Source organism: Calidris pugnax, unplaced genomic scaffold (genome assembly GCF_001431845.1).
Source record: "Calidris pugnax isolate Ruff unplaced genomic scaffold, ASM143184v1 scaffold15, whole genome shotgun sequence".
Classification (NCBI taxonomy): Eukaryota; Metazoa; Chordata; class Aves; order Charadriiformes; family Scolopacidae; genus Calidris; species Calidris pugnax.
The window spans coordinates 8,985,723-9,006,050 of NW_015090774.1; the positions used below are offsets into that span (position 1 = coordinate 8,985,723).

The 20,328-nt window shown below is 41.5% G+C and overlaps 1 protein-coding gene across 1 annotated transcript in view; it reads left to right on the forward strand.

Annotated features, from left to right (window-relative positions):
• The first annotated feature begins 5,495 nt into the window (after positions 1–5,495).
• Positions 5,496–20,328, forward strand: part of MMRN1 (multimerin 1) — a 48,326-nt gene continuing 33,493 nt past the window's right edge. Inside the window, exon 1 of the mRNA XM_014945388.1 lies at positions 5,496–6,106. Within this exon, the coding sequence (XP_014800874.1) occupies positions 5,580–6,106 (527 nt within the window). The 5' untranslated portion in view covers positions 5,496–5,579. The remainder of the gene's footprint in view (positions 6,107–20,328) is intronic.

Sequence of the window (20,328 nt, forward strand, 5' to 3'; positions counted from 1 at the left end):
CTGTCTTTTAGCACCATCCCCTAGAGACTGCTAAAGGAGGCTACATCACTCACTGAAATCATCACACTTGGAAGGCACTACAGGGAAGGAAATGGCCAAGGTTAGAGCTCTGTACCAACTTGTTATTTCTTTTGTTCTAGGAAAATCCTAGTGTTCTTCGGTATATTTGCATATTAAAAACGATTTCTAGAAAGGAAATGCTAGGAAGAACTCACAGGGTTGTTTTTTTTTTAAAGTAACCCAGACCATTGCCAATTCCCACCTACCTGATGTCAATTTTACCCTAAGGATAGGCTGAAGTTAGAGCAAAGCAGAGAGCAATCTCCTTCATCTGCTGCCACACTTCCCACATAAAAGATATTTTCAATACATAAACATCTCTGAAGGCTAAAAACTTGCCCACAGGCAAAGGAAAAGAATATATTGGAATACGCTGTAAAATCACAGCTATTACATGATACTTCAGCAAAAGCATCCTCAAATACTGTAGGGTATTTTGTTTGCTTAGTTTGATCAAGAGTGATGCTGATGCTGGAATATAATTCTGCCTTAGCTGGAGCCACATTGCAGCTGAGTCATCAAAATCACTAAGAATTCATGCTGTAACCATGCAAACTACACATACTGACCTTTAATTGGAAAATACTTCTGCTGCTATGTCCTTTCTACACAAAGTAATGATTTTTTCTGTTACCACTGTTTTAAGCAAAGTAAGATTCAAAGGAGTTATTTTTTGAGAGGGACACAGGGCTCTGTATTATGCAATCAAAACAAACGTAAAGAAATTTTATTGATTCATTGAATCTTATTTTAGATGTAAAATTTAACTTCCTGGGTTGACTTTTATGGAGAAATATTCTTGTCTAAGTACACAATGGTTATAACCAGTAAAATGTAGCCTAGTAAAACCAGTAAAATGTAATAACCAGTTATAATGCAATAACCAGTTACAACCAGTAAAATATAAAATAAGCATGATAGCATCTCTTATATTCTGTCCTTTTAATTAATGCTAACCAGCCATATACACTGGATACAAGCTGTTAACTTAAAAAAAAAAAAAAAGTAAAATATGGGGATTCAGAATTGTTCAGAAGCCTTGAATATGCTCTTGGAGCTTACAGGGGAAACATTGTGACAAGAACTTTATTTGCTGATATAGTGGGGTACTAGAGCTCTTCATATAACTGGATGAGAATATTCTGCACCATGGCAGAATGACTACAGAAGTGATTTCTTCTTCCTGATCCTGATGTGCCTATTTTTGTGTCTTTAGTGCTGCCCTATCCTGTCTGTATATGAGAGAAGAAAGTGAAGTGGCTTTTTCACTGGACCAGATCAACTGGTACTAAGAGGTACTTCAAGCAATGTGAAAAATTATCTAAAATACAACTGTGTTATGTCTGGGACAAGGGAAAACCAATTTCTCCCAGTAGTAGGCACACCAGTGGAATAAAGTGCTATTCAATACCAGCTTTCTCACATAGAAACTCATATTTTTTACCCATAGATAGCACTTGTGGCACGTGTGTAGGTGCTAAGCAGGCAGGCATACAGCCCATCATCCCAGCAGTTTTCTACAGATGTTGTTGCAGTTTCCAGCACAGGTAGAGAAGATGATCTGGCTGTGCAGTCCTTGGCCCAGATAGTTCTGGGGTGCCAAGCCCCCGTGGATTTGGACTACTCTTGCTAAGACTGGGGATAGATTCACTACTAGTAAACCCCAAGGAATGAGGATGACAGAGAGCTGTGAGACAGACCATGGTAGTGTAGCAGAGGTGAGTTTATAGAACTTCTTAAATAATCTGGAGAATCAACAGTAGCTCTGCCAAAGTGGCTGTACAGTCTGATAACTGCAGAAGAGAGTGAAGCTGATGCTCCCTTTGCAGTGCTTGGGGAGAGCTGAAAGTCCCTGAAGATGGTTCAAGTGATTCAATGAGATGAGCAGGGATTTGTCTGAAGTCACCGTGTTGAGTGTGTGCCATTAGCAGATGTTAAATATAAAAGTGTTTCTAAAATCCCAGCCTTTGGTCAGCTTACTCAGGCTTCAGTAAAGTACTTGCCTTATCTGGAGAGCCACAGCTGGGACCCTGAAAATAATACTGTTCTTTCTTCCATAATACCAAATAAGGGTAACTCTTTTGTGAGCAGAAGGGTACTGCTCTTTTACGTAATATAGGCTGGTGATTTAAATGACCCCCAGGAGTACAGCTGAATCTTCAGACCCTGTTTCCACCTCTCAGGAAACTGCTTCTTTCACTGTCCTGTGCTCTCCCAGGAGATGAGAGACTCTCCATCCCTCCTACCGAATGTGCCAATATAGAAGTTCAGACTCATTGGGTGAAAGAGTATGTGTGCAACAGCATGCATGAGTGTAGACTGTGGGACTGGCACATAATATACACTGGGAACTTGAGGTCCAGCTTCTGCTGCAAGGTCAACTTTTAAATTTTACAGTAAGAACCCATGAGGCCAGCCTGACATGCAGAGATTTTAGTAATACTGCTACACAACTAATAAAAAAATGTGGCACCTATGGATTTATGCATAAGGGAGTAAGCAGCAAGTTGAGTGGGAGTTTTCAGGATAATTTTGAACCTATTTCTGCCTAAGTTTCACCAAACGCATCCAAGTGCTTATCCTTTCCTAGGTTCAATTTGTGCTGAGACAGGCTGCATTTGGATGTGAACTAACGCTGAAATACTATCCATAATGAGCTTGGGATTCAGATCCAGCATGCAGCAATTTGAAAATGGATATCCTGAGTTTCTTACAGTCCCAAGATTGTTTTGCTAAATAAAAAGAGCTTCAAACAATTTTTTTCTTTTAATCAACAGCCCAGACATGTACTAATAAAATCATATCAACAATAAATTTTCATTTTGGAGTATTCAGTCAGGGAAATAAACCCCGAGGTAATGAAATCTGCCAACCGCCAAAAGCCAGACTCTTTTATGCTGCTCTTTTCTGCACTGGTGGAAATGTGCAGTTGCTTCCCTGACTTTAGAGGCAGAATTAACACTTGCAGTGGAGTAACTCGGAGCAGAATACAAGCTTTGTTTGTTATTAGGCACTCCGACTGTATAAATAAATACAGTATGCAGCTGCTGTGATTTTTCTTTTTTAAAGCCAGCTTGCATTTAATTTGCAAATACGGTCAAGACTAATTTATCTCTCATTTTATCTTGGGATTTCTAAAAATAAAGGATAACAAATGCTAAATCACGTAATGGTAAAATCTCAAATATAGAGCTCAGAAAGAGAAACACTCACATGAAATAGCTTATGTTAGCCTTTAAAGGAGATGATTGCTCATCAGACTCTCTCCTGTGTCCTACATTCAAATAGCATTTATAGATTTTCACTATGAATAAGAAAAAGAGTGGGGAAATAAAGTCTCCAAAAAAGAGCCCCATTGCGTTTCTTTGCTAAGATGTTGTATCACAAAATGGCATCCATTTCATTGTATAGGAGAAGCCTACACTTTACCAAGACAATAAAACAAAAAAATAAAATCATAGCAAATTGAAAACCCAACCCTTCAGCACAGCTAAAAGGCTAGACTATCGCCTGGAAACTGAAAGCAAGGCATTGTTATCCAAATCTTTCAACAGGAACAGCCATCACAGAGATTTACTTGACTGCAATAAGAGCTAATGGTTTATCCTCCATGTTCAGGTTGGTTTTGTTGTGTTGTGTTTAGTTTTGTTTTTTAAATATCGTCTGAAAAGAATTGCAAGTCATTTATCAGTTTTTTCTTGGTGTCACTCTTAATCATTAAACTCCCTCAGAATAGGGATTTTGCTTCTATTTTTGAGAAGAGGCAATTTTCAAATAATACAAGGCATGCCCAGGATTTGCAGTTCTGCTCCCAGGTGTGTAAGGTTGCTTTTATACATACATTGTCCACAGTCCTTAGTGCAGCACTTGTGTCAGTGGCTAGAGGCTTTTTGAACAGGTTGACAATGCCCTCTCAGATCTCTTTAGTTCCTGACAGGTCTATTCTGTTACTGCTTTCTCCCTACTTTAAAATTTTGTGTTATGTTTCTCTATGCAATTTCATCAGCAATTACCTTTTCCTTTTCTTTTCCTTCAACAAGAAACTAACTCCTCCTAATCTCAGAGACCTGGAGAATGGCACTGGAGGAGGAAAAAAATCCTTCTCCTCTTCCCTGACCGCAGTATTCAACCTGGCAGCTAACAAGCATAATTTCATAGAGTAATGTAGATTGGAAAGGACATCCAAAGGTCATCGGGTCCCAAATCCAGCTCAAAGCAGAGCTTAGAACATGTTTCTCAGTGGCTTGTCTAGCTGAGTTTTGAATATCTCCAGTCATCGAGATCCCACTATCTCTCGGAGTAACGTACTCCAGTATTTGTCTATCCTTCTGGTGTAAAAAGTTATCTTTACTCTTTGTATGGAATAGTCATTTCCCCAGATCTTTTCTGCTTGTAAAGCTCCCAATATTATGTTTAAGCTGCAAGTAATATTATTCTAGAATAATACTACTTTAGAATAATATTAATTGCAATTAATTAATTGTAAAAGTATGCAGTAAAAGGGAAGGGATGGACTCGGTGATCCAGGATATTCCTTTCAGTCTTGTCTATGGGTGGGAGATTTCTCCATTTTAGAGATACGGATTTAGTGGTTCATAAATATGGATCTGCATGTGAATTACATGCCTAAACTCCAGTTACAGTCAATGGGGATCTAGGATGGGATTCAGTTGTCCTTATGTAAACTTTTAACACCATTTGAAATGCCCTTAAGTACCCTGTCCCAGAAGGGCACGTGTCTCCCACAGATCAAATGCCACCTCTGCCATGCCCACAGAGGTGTTTCTCGTACCCCAGAGAATTTGGAATTGCATCTCTGGGAAATGATACTATAGAGATAGTTCATACACATCGTTGATTGAACTCCAGAAACACGATGCAGCATAAATGGTCAATGACCTATAGGTAAATTATTGCATTTGAAGGCTTGTGGTACAATGATGAATATAGTGTGAACCTCTTCCTTATCACTTCCCCACTTTTGGCAGCAGTGAGCTTAAACATTCAAACAAAAAGAGGAGACACAGAAAACTTTCAGCTTCATGCAGCACACCAGTTTTACCAACTATTTTTCAATAACAAGGTCACAAGTACGAACCATCCAAAGGGCACGTGTCAAGTCTCCATACACGTACATGTGAAAGGAAAATTACCTAATAATTTCAGTTTTTATCACTCAGGATGACTTCACAGAACATATTTTTCCACATTTTTATTGTGCCATTAATCTTTGTCCTGTGCCTTCTGCAGAAACTTCTTTTTTCCCCCACAAAGGCTGCCAGGCTCCCGCTCTCCAAGGGGTCACAGGTTGCAGAGGAATCCACAGAAACAGGAAACCAGGCTTCCTCAGTCAGTTTTGAAACCAAAACCTGTTTCCTTTCTACAAAAATAAAGCTTGTCAGGGCATCCTCTGGGTAGGCTCACTGTACGAGCAGCAGCTCAGGAGGAGGGAGAAGCTACAGGATTTCTTGTTTGGGAAATAAATGTGAGATAACCTGTAGCATTTACAAAACAGCAGAATGAAGGAGATAATCTTCTTGCTGGTCCTATTTAATTTACAGAGTGCCAGCATTGGATTTAATACTCCAGGAAACTTCTGGATCACAGGCCAGGATGGTGAAACCCAGACAAGTCACTCAGACTTGACTCCATCTCCGACCACAATTGTGGGGTCACCCCATTCTGAGAGCCAAGCTGCCGAAGGGAGTGCCTCACAGGGACCTCCTTTTGCATCTTCAAACAAGCCTCTGGGAATGAAAGCAGTGAAGAAAGCCTCCAATCCTACAACCTCTACCCCTACAAGCCAGTCAAGTGGACACAGTGATGGTGATCCTGACGAAGATAAGAAGAGAAGCTTATCCAGCAGCAAAGGGGCATCTCTACAGAACGATGCTAGAGAGATGCCTCTCCAGCAAGAAGTCACTACAAGCCAGAATACAGCTACAAGGAACAGATCTCTCAAACCATCATCCCACAGCACTGCTATCACCAGTATCCAGCAGGACGACAACTCCAAAGCATCCAGCTTTGAAACTACCAGGGGAAAGTAAGGAAATTTACTTTTTTTTTTCCTTGTCTCCTAGGTACTGCTTAGGAATAGTTATTTTCCTGTTCCCAGCAAAATAATTCCCAAAATTTCTAGTCATTTCAGTAAAATGTTTGCTTCTTAAAGACCATCTAAAACAAGCAGGGGACCAAACCTGCAGTCAAACCCATAAATTTGTAACAGAGAAATGCTGCAATATTTTATTCCTTGGGGTAGTTATCTCAAAACCAACAGGAAAGTCATTATCACATATGGGTAGGAAAGGACTACAACAGATGCCTCCCTTTATGCACAGTAGAGTTTTGCTGTTTCTTTTCTTTCTTTTCTTGTGGGTAAAAGAATTTGCAAATGCACATTTATTCCTATCCCATTAATAATCCTATTAAGGATTATTGTGTTTGTAAGCTTCTCCACTAAATAGAAAATATAAGCAATTAAGTGTACAAAATGCATCAATGTCTGACAATTTGAAACACCTTATTCTGTGATAAAACCTTATGGAAAGTGCAGGTGAATGTGCATTCAGAACTGTATAACTTAATACATAATAGCTATGCATAACAGAGTGTATCAGATCGTACTGCCTAGTTTTATATCTGTGGAACACCCAGTTATTTCCTTTGTTCCCCAATGTCTTCAATTCTCAATGGGGATGTTATACTGACTTTGGAGATGTTGCAAGGTTCACGTACTTGCTAAATATTCACTTCATTGCTGCTTGGTAGAAAATGGAAGACACAAAGAATTGGTTGTTTTCCATAGTATTTATGGAGACCGGGTTTTCAGAATATAGATTTCTTCTTGCCCAAATGTTAGGATCCAAAAGAAGGAAAAACTCTTCCTCTTAGATTCACACAAAAGAGAATAGATGAACGATTAGAAATACTCCTACAGTTATCTTCAACATGTGGCTGTGAGCTAATGTTCCTTCAACTCAAAGAAAAGATTCCCCTTGACCTGAGCACGTTTCGGACCATGCATAAGTGAAATGATGCAGAAAGACCCAAAGGAAAGGAGTCCTTTACTTCAGCCTGGAAGCAGTAACACAGTAAGGAGCTGCGTTTCCCAGACAGCTTTCCTAGCACACTCCTTCAGTCGTGAATGTCATCCCTTACAACACCTTACTGCGGTCTTTGGCAGGGTGTCCGAGTAAACCTGAATTAAATGAATTCTCTTTCTACATGAAAGCCGATAACTGCATCTCCATTAAATAGGTCTTACTACATGCTAACCTTAGAGCTTTAGCTTTTGTCAAGAATAGTATTCCAGTGAAATTAATCTTCAGAAAATCTCTGTGAATTTTCAGGTATTGTTTCTACCTTCTACATAAGATATAAATACAGAAAGCAAAAAATTAGTCTCTGGTCAACAAGATCTCATATTTTATTTAGCACAATGCGATGTGGTTGCAACTTCAGAGAGGCAAAATAAGCAAATTTCATGCGTGGTTGAGGAGCAACCTGCTCTGCAACATGCATAGGGCTTTTTGGGTTTTTTTCCAGTCCATTGAGCAAGTTAGAGATAAAGGTAGGATTGCGTATCGATGTTACAGGAATGCGTAGTGGCATGAAAACTCAGCATAAACTGGAATGCCCAATCCCCACTCTGTTTCTCAAACTGCTGGGCTACTCTCTAGCAAGAGTGTACAGTTCTAGGTGTGGCTCCATCCTTTCTGTATGAAGATTCTTGTATTACAAGCCTGGTTTTCCTACCACATATAGGTGTTTCTACAATCAGCTAAGGTGATTTTAGCTTTTCTTCCAGTTTTGTCACTGACCTGGACTGTGACTGAACTAAGTCACTTCATTATTCTCTCTCCCTTTCCTTAAGAATTAGACCTGGAAGAATAATAAAGTTGCTTGTGACTCTTTCTTTTTTTCAGTAAAGTATTGAAAAAATGCCAAGTCTAGTGTGCTCAGTGTTACCGATCACTGCTGTGAAACACCTGGAAAGCTGCTCCTGAGAAAGTATGCATAAGACAAAAGCATTTTTTTTTATTATGTGCAGATGTTATTGACTACACCCTAAATCCATTTCTAGCATATATTTTCTTTTTTTAAAAAAATAAATGCATCTTTATTGCAGATAAAGTGCAAGAGGTGCTGTAAGACTTCCACTAAAGACATACAGCTTTCTTCAAAGTTTACTCATTTAATGCCTGAGCACAGCATGAACGCCTCAATAGCAGATTTCATAGCTGTAAAGTGTACTACCTCTAAGGAAACTCGGAAGCACAATTTGCCCTTTGATTTTACTTTGAATTAAAGCAGCTCTTTGGTTATAATCTGTATTCCAACCTGAGTTTTTGACTGACCTTGTAGAAACTGCCTGAGACTCTTTATGGCAACCCATTGTGCTAACAGATGTGCAGAGATGCTGATGTTAAGAGGCTCCATAGAGAAGGAACAATAGAGAGGTCAGGGAGAGACAAGAGGAAGGAAAACGAAACAAGAATAAGCATTTTGTTTTTAATATATTTATAATTTTAAAAATATCAGTACATATACTTTGTTGGGGAGTCTCCAGGGCTGTCAGATTACCCAAAATGTGCAATATGTGCCCATTGTACGAGCTTAATTACCCAAATACCCCTTTCTGAAGGAAGTCGTGTGCCTTACTGGCTTAATTACAAAGATAATTCCCTCACTATCTCTACCCTAGATTATCTGAGGACAATATTATGTACACATATCACAGGCATACTAGAACTAGATTAGAAAAAAGATCTGGTTCATTCAATTTTTGCAAAATTGCTGTAAAATGTCAGAAGAGCATGATTTGGAAATACTTCATAGGTTTTCACAGTCTGCACCTGAAGAATATTTCTGACAACCACCAATGCTAACCGTATCAATGAGTAAAGATATGCTGGAAAACTAGAGCTCTCTTTCAGCAGCAGCAAGAGAGTTTTTCCAAAGTTCAGTGACATTAAATGTGAGCACCAATTTGGTGTCAAAGAAGAAAATTGATGATACATTTTTTTCAATTGACCTCATGTGAGATACATCTTTTTTAGCCCATGAAGAAAGAGAATTGCAGTATTTCACTGTATAAAGCAGCTTAAATAACTGGTGCTATGGAGCAAGTCTGAGGCAGAGTCCTGAGACTAGCACACCCACCTTTTCATTCTGAGCCCAGTTTTATTAATTACTATTCCAGGCAGCTCCTGAATGCATGAGACATTCATTCAGGCTGTAAATTAACCACACTATCTCCACATTTTCGGATGGTTCGCCATTATTCTTTTCTCTTAGTATGTATATATTACACATTTTCCAATTATCATGAATCCACTGAGGGTCTTCATAGACTTCCCCTGCTATTACCCGGGGTAGTGGTGACGTGACAGTATTTTATTACTAAGCACAGAGGGGTTTAATAAAGTCAGCGCCAGGGACAGATTTGCTTATCTGTCACATGTGGTAGGAGTGCTGAAATATTTCATTCTCATGACCAGACGTCTGCATTTTTCCCCAGAAATTGCTTTTGCCTGTATCAGCTTGGTAGAATTTCTAGTGTACTGACAAATTAAAATGAATGGTTAAGCTCAGCAGATGGCTCACATACACAAGAAACATAGAAACCTGATTTTACTGCCTAGTTAATGCAAGGTTCAGTCTCTTTTGATCATGTCACTTTTTAATGGAGCAAGAAGAACAATTCTTGAATCAATTTCTTAGGATTTTGCATCATGGTGAATTTACAATAAATAAAGTCATGCATGGCTTAGGTTTCTGCCTCACTAGGTATATTCACTATGACCTGGAAGGAAGAACCTCTTACACTGGTACTTAGGTTGCCTTGGTGGCAAAGTGTCAGAGGATGTTTGACAAGCAGTGCTTGCTTTGCCCTCACAACGTTGTGTTCCAGCCATGCAGAAGACCTTTGCAGTGAGCCCCTCTTTGCCAGCAGCATCTTGAATGTACTTACGACTCTTGGCTGTAAGCCCACAATCTAATTTTGCTGCACATGCTGAATGCAGTGTTACTCCCATTGCAGTCCTAAAGGGCAAAGCAAATCATTCACCCAAGTGCTGGAATTCACTGCTTTATTGCTATTTCATCCACAGAATAAATGGGGCAAAGGACATAATTATGCAGTTCCATAACGATGCATATGGCATGGTACCAAGAAAATGTAGCCATCCGAAGAGAATTTTAATGCAAGTATTTAGAGATTAGTGCTGTCTTCTGCTGAGCACAGAAGTATAAGAGTTAACAGATGACTGAGACTGCTGGCTTGAAGCACCAAAACACTGTAGCAGGTTGTGCAGGTCAGGTACTACTGCACACTCTACAGCAGGACCTGGATGGGGCAAGAGTGCACAGGGTCCATTCATAGACTGTTTATATCAGTGCTATTAAACCCCATGCATTGAGGAAATCTTTTCCACTGCCGATGTCCCATGCAGAGAGTGAATTAAAAGATATGTTTGATTTAATGTGGTGGTCACTTTTCAAGCGGTTCCAGTACCTGGGTGGGAAGAAGCTACTGTGGAAGATGGTTTATCCACCTTACACTACCTCCCAGAGAGACCCTGTAGGATGCTTTGTCTTTCAGGGAGAGAAGAAATGGTAAACACATGTCTATGCAATTCTGAACCGTAGGTGATGAAATAATGATTTTGGAAAACTAGACAAAAATTCAGGAAATAACAAAAGCCAAAGTTTCAGTTTTCTGAGACAGCCTATCAGCAATGATGGCTAGGCAGAGTCGTGACAGACTGTTGTCAGTAGCACAGGAAACATAACACTGGGAACAAAAAAATATCAAATCTCCACCCAGGTTACTTTTGAGACATTTGCAAAATACTTAAAAAGACAAAAAGCCCCAGCATCTTCTTGCCTTAGCCTTCTCAGAGCCTGGGTATTTAGTTTTTCTGTGATCAGATTCAGATAAGGCATTACTATACAGATGACTTTTGAAATCTTTAAATAAATATAATAAAGGTCTCTGTTCATCTCATTACACTAACCACTGCAGTGATGCTCATGCTTCTTTTTGCTCTTGCTCTTTGTTTCATCTGCCATGGGAACAGCAAGGATTAGGAACAGGCTGTTTTCCATCCCTGCTAACATCTCTTCACCCCACTGCATAGATTAGGATTACTGTAACAAACCCGACACAGTGTTGGGATTTGCCTCCCAGCCACTGCAAACACTCCTTGCAGCATTTAATTTAAGGTACACCAGAAACATCTGCTCAGGTCTGCACAGAAAAATACGTATTCTCACAACCCTGAATATAATTAACATTTTAGGAACTGACACTAATTCGTAGAATAGAAACGGCAAGGAAAAGGAGAGAAGCAAGGTATCCCTATATATTTTCCAAAGGCATTATCTCTGTTGCCAGTTAGAGAATGCAAGTGTTTCAAAAAACAATTTTTCTGCCAAATCTCAAAGTGTCTATTCTGTATTACACTCCTGGTAAGTAATGAGGAAAATTCTGTGAAAAAAAATCACCTTGAATTTCATAGACATTGGCTCAGACACTTTTTGCTCAGGAGCCCCCTGAGAAATCAATCAGTGCCAGCATAAAGATATCGCTCTGCATGAGTAAGGGCAAACCAGGTACAAAACAACTGGCAAGGCATTTAACCATTTAATGAAGCTAAATAAGAAAACAGAAACTGCCCAAAACAATACTATAAAGAGATTAAAGAACAATATTCACCCTTGGAATTAGGATGGATCCTCTTTTTTAACATTTTCATTTTGTCACTTATAAAGTGACATTATTATTGGTTACTTACAATATATACTTATTTTTGATTAGTATTTCTCAAAGTAGAGAAGCCACCACTGACATACTGCAATCTCCTTTTCTGTAGATTAGAAAAGGACTAACTAACCAGTGAAAACTAGTACCACTGGAGGTCATCTGAGAAGCAGTGACAGTAAACTGGACCGACCAGAATTACCTTAATGAATTCTGTACTCTGGGTCAATTAGATGATAGAAAACAAATAGATATTCCAGAGGTAAAAGTGCAGAATTAAGACCTTTTCAAAGAGCAGTTTGTCTGAGTTTTCCAATGTGTTTTACTGGATGACTCTCAAAGCAGATTAATGGATATCTTCTCATAAGTCTAAATTCTATCTTTGGGAAAATTCGATTACTTTGAAGGGCTCTGATCACAGAGAGGGAGGTAGGGTCTAAAAGAGATGATCTGGTTCACAGAAGACAACTTTTTAAATGCTAAAACAGATTAGTAAAGTGCAAGGTAAGTGGAAAATGTGAATTAATTTTTGCAGCACAAGGTAAGACACACAATTGGTCACAACAGTAAATAAAAGCTTGGATGAGACAAACAGGCTGTTCACAGTCCAAGGCTTCAGCACTGTACATACAAAAAAAGGAAATGAATGATGAGTGTAGAATTCATGTTTTGTGATAGACAGGACAAAATGTCAGGACCCTGAGTCCTGAAAAAAACCCATTAAACAAATGGTATGACTCACCCCACCTGATACTTCAGTGTCAACAAGTCAGCTATTTCTCAGGGCTAAAAACATACCCCGTAAAGTATTTTACCATCATATACTACATTATATTGCATATCAAAAGGACTTTTCAGAGGCTGTCCAGGTTTTCCTTTCCAGTCAACATGTAAAACAGATTTCGCAATTTGATTTGATTATGGTCAGTCCCTAGTAAGTACTGAACTTCTATTTCAGCTGAGATTCATACATTTCAGAGCATAGGAAGCTAGGCAGTGAACCTAAAAAAATAACCAATTAAAAATTGGTTCAGGTTTATGTTTGCTCTTTGAACTAGCATTTTTGAAAGATAATTGATTTTCATTTAAGGATACAGAATTTACCATATCACTAGTATCAAAAGGTGAGAGGTCTCTGTAGTCACCTAGTGGAGTTCAAAGGAAGCTGCTCAAACCAGAGCCTGGTCTTCCGTGCAATAGCAATAAAACCTTGTGAGAGTGCTTTCTATCATTATCATCTGAGTGTTCATATCAATCAACATTTTCTCTTCTCATCCAAACTTGGCAGGTTGTTAAGCAAACAGAAAATTTATCTCAGCAATGTACTTTTATACAATGTAAATTTAGGGACTATACTCTGATCTTTGTGTAATAGTCTTTTAGACTTGGAAAGACCCTAGCTTAAAAAATAATGTATTTCTTCCACATCACGTTGGTGTATGTTTTTGTGCATGAATGCACTTAACCCACTGTATTCAGAAAACCAATCATATCACTCAAAGGAGACAGATATATAAGCAAAGCTCACAGGTTCACAGAACCATGGGATGGTTCAGGTTGGAAGGGACCTTGGGAGGTCTCTAGTGTGACCTCCCTGCTCACAGCAGGGCCAGGTGAGAGATCAGACCAGGTTGCTCGGGGCTTGATCCAGCCAGGTAGGTATTGAGCTCCACGTTCTGGGCTGGTGACTGCACAACTTCTCTGAGCCCTGCTCCAGTGCCTGGGTGTCCTTGTGGGGAACAAGTTTCTCATACCTAGTCTGAATTTGTTTCAATTTAGGCGAGGTTTCTCTTGCCCTCCTGCCATGCACTGCTGGAAAGAGCCTAGATCCAGCTTGTAAACAGTCTCCCTGTAAGGCCCAGGGGGCTGCAGTTATTTGCCCTTAAAGCACTCCCTTCCTCAGACTGACCTGGTCAGCCCTGGTCCCTCAGCCTTTCCTTGCAAGGCATCTACTAACTCCAGATGCTTACAGCATCTTTCTACATCCCTTTTTCCAAGGTGCAAAGGACAATACAAAATGAAAACAGGTGTAAAATCGAGATTAGTATTTCATAAACTATTCTGTGAAATACCAGTAAACTGCATACAATGTGAATGAGGCACAACCACCAAGCCATGCATGGACTTTAACAACAGCTCCAGCTCTGGTTCCTTTTGTATTGCTTCAGCAACACAATAATCTCATTTTCATGAATCAGTGGTGTTCAGCTGCGCTGATTCAATAGTATTTCTATTAAAAGCCAGGTAATCTAATTTACTCACGGATAAAAATAACTCATTTTCAGATATAATGTGAAAAGAGAAGAACAAAATCTATGCCCTTTGCGGACCTGCTGCCACCAGTGTTCCTGTTGAGTGGCTTTAGGACCGCTTACAAGGATCTGTGCTCACACAAGCGGGGGGAAGCAATGGCGTGCAGGTATACCTGATGCTCTGGGGCTGGCAGTTTTTCTAAGGGTTTGTCTGGTTTTTTTCTCAGCATGATACTCAAAGAACAGTTTACAGTGGAAATCATAGAATCATAGAATCGTCTAGGTTGGAAGAGACCCTTGGGATCATCGAGTCCAACCATCTACCCTACTCTACAAAGTCCTCCCCTACACCATGTCCCTTAGCACTGCATCTTTGTCGCAGTCTCATAAACTTCCACTCACCCTCTCCCCCTAAGGAAATTATAATTTTTCAATGTTAGTGTAGTACTTTACTTGGCTTTTCGCCCAAATTGGGTATCACAGCCTCCAGAGGCCTGGTTCAAAGCCTGCTGAAGTTAAACAGGAACATTGGCTGCAGATCTATTTTGAACAACCCTGTCACAGACCCAGCAAGCAGTCGCAGCACCCCTTCTTTGGAGTTAAACACATTTATTTTCTTCTTTTGCTGCCCTCCTTCCTGCAGGCCCTCTGCTCTCCCCACAGCCTCTGGCAGCTCAGCAGAGGGCAAGGCGGGAGAGGGGGGGGCTTCTCCCTCAGCGCTAGTGCTGGCTGAGCCGCGCGAAGCGAAGAAGCTCCGCTGCGGGCTGTACCCGAATTTAACACGGTCACACCGCCCGCCCGGTCCCCTCAGCAGCCGTCAACCGGGTGGCGGTGGCGGACAGACGGGCCCACACCTCCCCGCCCGCCGCCAGCGCCGCGGAGCGACCCATCGGCGCCTCAACCGTCGCCGGCGGCTTCCCGCCTTCGCGGGCAACGGCCGCCATCTGCCGGCCCTGCCCGGCACCGCTTCGCCTCACACAGGCCCCGCCCCGCGCCGCCTCCCCTCACAGCGCCTCACGCCCGCCCCGTCTCCCCTCACGCCGCTCCGCCTCCCCTCACGGCGCCTCACCCCCGCCGCCCCTCGGTCCGCCCGCTCCCGACTCACGGGGAAAGCCGGTACCGGGCTGCTGGCTGCTGGCGGGGTGGCAGAGGTCTCAGCCCGGCTCTCTTGCCGGCTGTCGGTAGCGGCAGGCAAATGGCTGTAGAGCTCCCGGGGGGCGATGGGGTGAACCTCCCGCCGCTTCCCCGGGTGAGGGCAGGCAGCGCGAGACGGGGCGCCCAGGCTGCCACCAAAAGAGGTGGTAAAGCAGAGCGTAAGCTGTGCTAATTGCTGTCCAGAGTAGGGCCATGAAGATGATGGAGAGGGTTGGAGCACCTCTCCTGTGAAGACAGGCTGAGAGAGTTGGGGTTGTTCAGCCTGGAGAAGTCTTTGGGGAGGCCTTATAGCGGTCTTCCAGTACCTACAAGATCACTGGAGAGGGACTTTTTACAAGGGAGTAGTGATAGGATGATGGGCAATGGCTTCAAACTGGAAGAGGGTAGATTTAGGTTAGATATCAGGAAGAAATTTTTCACTAGGAGGGTGGTTGAGGTACCGGAACAGGTTGCCCAGAGAAGTTACGGCTGCACCATCCATCTCTGGAAGTGTTTTAAGATCAGGCTTGCCAGGGCTTTGAGCAACCTGGGCTAGTGGGAAGTGTCCTTCAGGCTGGTTGGAACTAGATCTTTAAGGTCTCTGACAACCTAAACCATTCTGTGATTTTTAAGAGTGCTGGTAACATGCCGCTGAAACTATGGTGAGTGTAAAGGCTCCTGAGTGTTGTCAGGCATGTGTCCCCTGAATCAGGACCCAGGGATATACGTAAGAATACACATTTATACAGCTACTTCACACCAAGCGGGCTATTCTTCATCGTATAAAGTCAAGTCCAGCTTCAGAAATCTGCACAGTAAATTAAGAAACTGCTTGTGAAAGCACAAACAGGAAGAAGTAGCTATGCTGAGATGTTACCTGCAATTCATCCCCTAGCTGTGCATCGCAGGGCAAGTTTCCATAGGCCACGTGGTTTCATTATGCAGATGGGGAAGTTACTTTGTGCTGCGAATAGCATCCCTTTGAAGGTGAAAGATGTTGCCCAGTAATTCACAGCACATACACACCTTCATATCATGAGGTTAATATAATCACTGAGGGTGAGTCAGCTGAACACCGGGAAACAGTACGGTAGCCTGCCTTAGACTTTCAGAAATCAGCTTTTTTCCCAGCTGAGGGAAACACCTGTATTATTGGTACATATTCATGTAGACTGGACATTGGGCATCTTGCTATGGACACAGTGCAGGCAGTCCTCACTTATAATTACCCCAAAACTACTTCTATTTCACAGTTATCTCCAAGCTGCATCCTTTCTATTTTCTTACCAACTGTGGAAATGAAGAAACGTTTCACAGCAAAGTTTTCTCTGTGGAAAAAGAAACAGGACTGGAATAAGCAAAAGAGGAGACAACTTTTCCAAGAGAGTATTAAGACAAGATCTGAATAAGCTGTATGGGACGTGTAGGATCCCAAAAGCTAAAAGAGTTAAAGGCACTGTGTGTCACTAATGCCCTGCCAGTCAAGGTGCTTTGCTCCAGCCTAAATGGGCCACGGATCTGGCAGGCTCTATGGCCCATTAGCAACTCAGGACTTTGAATTTGCAATGACCATAAAACCCAGAGGACTCAGACCTGCCCAGGCTGTGGTGTAGATGTGCTTATTGGTTGCAAAAGAAACAAATGCTGCTCTTCATACTATGCCCTAATTCTCAGATAGGGTTAAACAGCACTTGATGTAGAGTTGGGGTAGCCGTGTTTTAATTTGAGCTGGAAATACTGCTGCAAATACCATGAGCAAAAAGGCTATTTTAAAGGCCTGGGAACTCATAGGTAGTCTCCCACACCTTGCTACCAGTGAGTTTTCCTGGCCAACATATGCAAGAGGAGGATGAAATCTGTCACACGGGCTTTATGCCAGTGGGGGAGTTGCACCATTCTTTCCAGGTTGGATTTCTGTTGTGTGTTACAAGAATTTTGTTTTGTTTTTAAATACAGCTTTCCTGATTGAAATCAGGCTCAATGCAAAAGAAACGCCAGGCTTCTGCAGCTCTCAACAAAATCTGCATGTTAGAAGCCTGTGTTGCTGATCTGGAATATATTACTCCGTGGAGGGTAAAGAGGATTTTCAGGTTTAAAGTCCTGTTATGGAAATCAGTTGTCTTCTGTTTTGCCTTTGCATTAACACAGCCTGTCATAGCTCTTCTGCCACGCTTCATCTTCTATTTCCAAATCTACATTTTTTCAGACAATTTGATTTCAAAATTATATTTACATTCTTAACATCTCTTAATGAGCTTATTTCATTGGTAGCGTAAACCTAATTATAAGTCACACCAGGGGCTCTTTTGCTGAGAATATTTCCTCCAATTTAGCCTGATCAAAGATTGCTGGGCCATATGAGAACCACAGCTTCAGACATTGCACTCATGTAGCTTAAGAAAGAGTTAAATATTTTAAATAGAAACAATCTGCTGAAGTTGAGTTAAATTTATGATAGAGACCAGAGACTGAGTTCAGACAGTCTTTAAAAACAAAGCACAGTCCCTAACTGATACATTTGGGATGAATTGTACCGTGTTTTCCTTTGGAGGGTGTCTCCAAATGGGCAAGTTCCAGTAGCTGTTACCTTGAAGCTAGCCATCCTCAATAATAATGATAATTAGTGGATTTACATTATGAATTTTAAAAAGGTTTTGTTTTTTTTTTAACTGAACTCTCAGTATTCAAGGGCTTTCATGTGTTTTACAAGTGCTTTTTATGCCTGTTTTTGTTGTTTTATCTTTTCATTGATCACATTTGCTCAGATGTAAAGTAGAATTCAGTTATCAAAAATTATACCCCAACTGTGTGCACTGCAGAAGAGGTTGGCACTGCTGTAAGAGGTAACACTGCTGAATGTCTTCAGCTTAATCCCTTCCTCTGGTGAGCTGCCGGGTCTGCATGTGAGGGTAGAGCACAGGCTACGGAGCCACCAGCTCAGGGCCTAACTTCACTGTTGGCTCATTGTAGCCTAGATTTTAAAAACCGACTGCTGTATTTGGCTTCTGGATTTGCAGAGGTGCTACGCTTAGTGCCCAGCTGCCCGAGGTGTTAGCTCTTCCTTCCTCACTTTCCAGACAGCTAACATGCAACAGCAAAAGAGGTGTGGTACTACATAACTGTTTGAGGTGATTTTATCACTTCAGATGTCTTCTGATCAGATTTTATATGCCATCAGTTAATTACTGAGAGTTATTCAGGAATTTAGATGTTTACATTCTCTATGCCAAGTTTAAATCGTAAGTAAATCATAAGCAAACCACCATGCTTAATCAGAACTCCTCCTGAATAGACCACTGTCAGTCTGGCCCGGTATCGCTTTCTGCATCTGTTAAGCCATGTGGAGTGTCCCATTCATATGCTGAGAGAGATTTTTTTTTTTAATCTCTGTGTTGCACTTCAGAGCAAAATACATTTTTTTAATCTTGGATATGAATATGCAGAACCCTCACTGCAGCCGTGAAATGGAAGAGACCTCATGCCTGTAGTGAGATAGAGGCTCAGCAGCAGGGTATTGAGCAACCTCACCTGAAATCTCCACACACACTCATGGGTCGGGGCTCCATTTAATCCTGGGTTTGAGCCTGTTCTCCTCATAAAGGTGCTTGTCTAGCAGTCCTCTTGGACCTCACTTGTTACCTAGCCACTGCCTGATGCTTACTGGGCTGCTGGCACCCTACTGCTGCTTGCCAGTCTCCGGTGCTGCAGTACTGGCATGCTGCTGGTGAGGTCAGCACCTACCTCCTGTAGTCATCCTCCTTCCCTCCTGGCTCACCTCCTGCTTGGGAAAAGTCCTGCTCTTGCTCCTCCCTGGTGCTCAACAAGGAACCCCCAAGGAAGAGCTGTCCCCTGCCATGTCCTGCTCCTACTCAACACATGGCAAGAGGGGGTGCCTCTCTTCCCTTGCTCCTGCAGGGATGTGCTGGAAGGGATGGAGCTACAAGCGCTCTCTCTGGCTAACTGCTGGCAACGTTTAACCACAGATACCATTATTATATAGGCACTGCTGCTAGTCTCCGTGTTCTCAGCCTACAGTAGACTGTAAAGGACCCATATGCCCCAACCAGAGAGGTGGTGTAAGTAACTTCATGATCCCTCTGTAAAACTCAAAAGACTTAACTCTCCTTTTGATTCTGCCGATTCTATGTGTCTCAAACTTGCATATAGTTGCTCCTGGCTTCCACAGAGGTAGGGAGAAGAGTACCTAATCTTTACGCTTATGGTTCAGAGCTGCATTTAATTTCTGGCAAATATTTATTCATGGAGTCTCTAATTTATACACACAGACAAAAAGGCTATAGCTAGAGGAGACAGAACATAAAGGAAGCATCAAACAAAAGCGCAGCCTTTTCATAGCCAATTAAAAAGAAATATTATCCTAATGAAAACTCTTGAGGAAGTGGGGAGTGAGCGAGCGAAATCAGATCAAAGAGACTCAATAAAACCTCGTTTTATATGAAACACATTATTCATCAATTAAACAATATGTGTTGTGTGAGGAGGCAGCAGATACTGGCAGAAATACTGAGAGGCTCAGTCTGTTGGCCTTAGCATCTTACTTCCTAGCTTACCCTGCTGCTTCCTCAGGAGTTATTTTCCCAGTCAAGCACTACTGAACTTGATGCGAGTGCATTGGTAGGATCTTGGAAAACAAAAGCAATCACTTAAGAATAGACTCTGACACTATTTTATGTTTTGTGCCATTGTTCTTGTTTGAAGCGGTATAAATCTCTACTAATGCCAGTTAAGTAAATGGAACTAATCTGGTCTTAGTTGTGTTTTGATTTCCACTGTAAGGAGCCCATAGCAAGATACTGATTTCAGGGCCAGCTGGGTAATGTAAATAAATATTTCCTTACTGGATTTTGAAACACTAACAGAACTACAAGTGGAAGCAAAGGTTAACAGCAAAACATGACCCAGGAAGATGAACTCTAAATTCTCATATGCTAATACTGGTATGGAAGTACTTGGAAGTTCACCAGCCCTACAACTGAAACAATGTCTTGTCACTAACTTTCCAAGTCAAAAATGAAATCTTTTCAGCATGAACAAAGGAATAATTTATGATCCTAAGAAAGGATGCACTAAGTTAGGGGAAAAGAAAAAAAATCA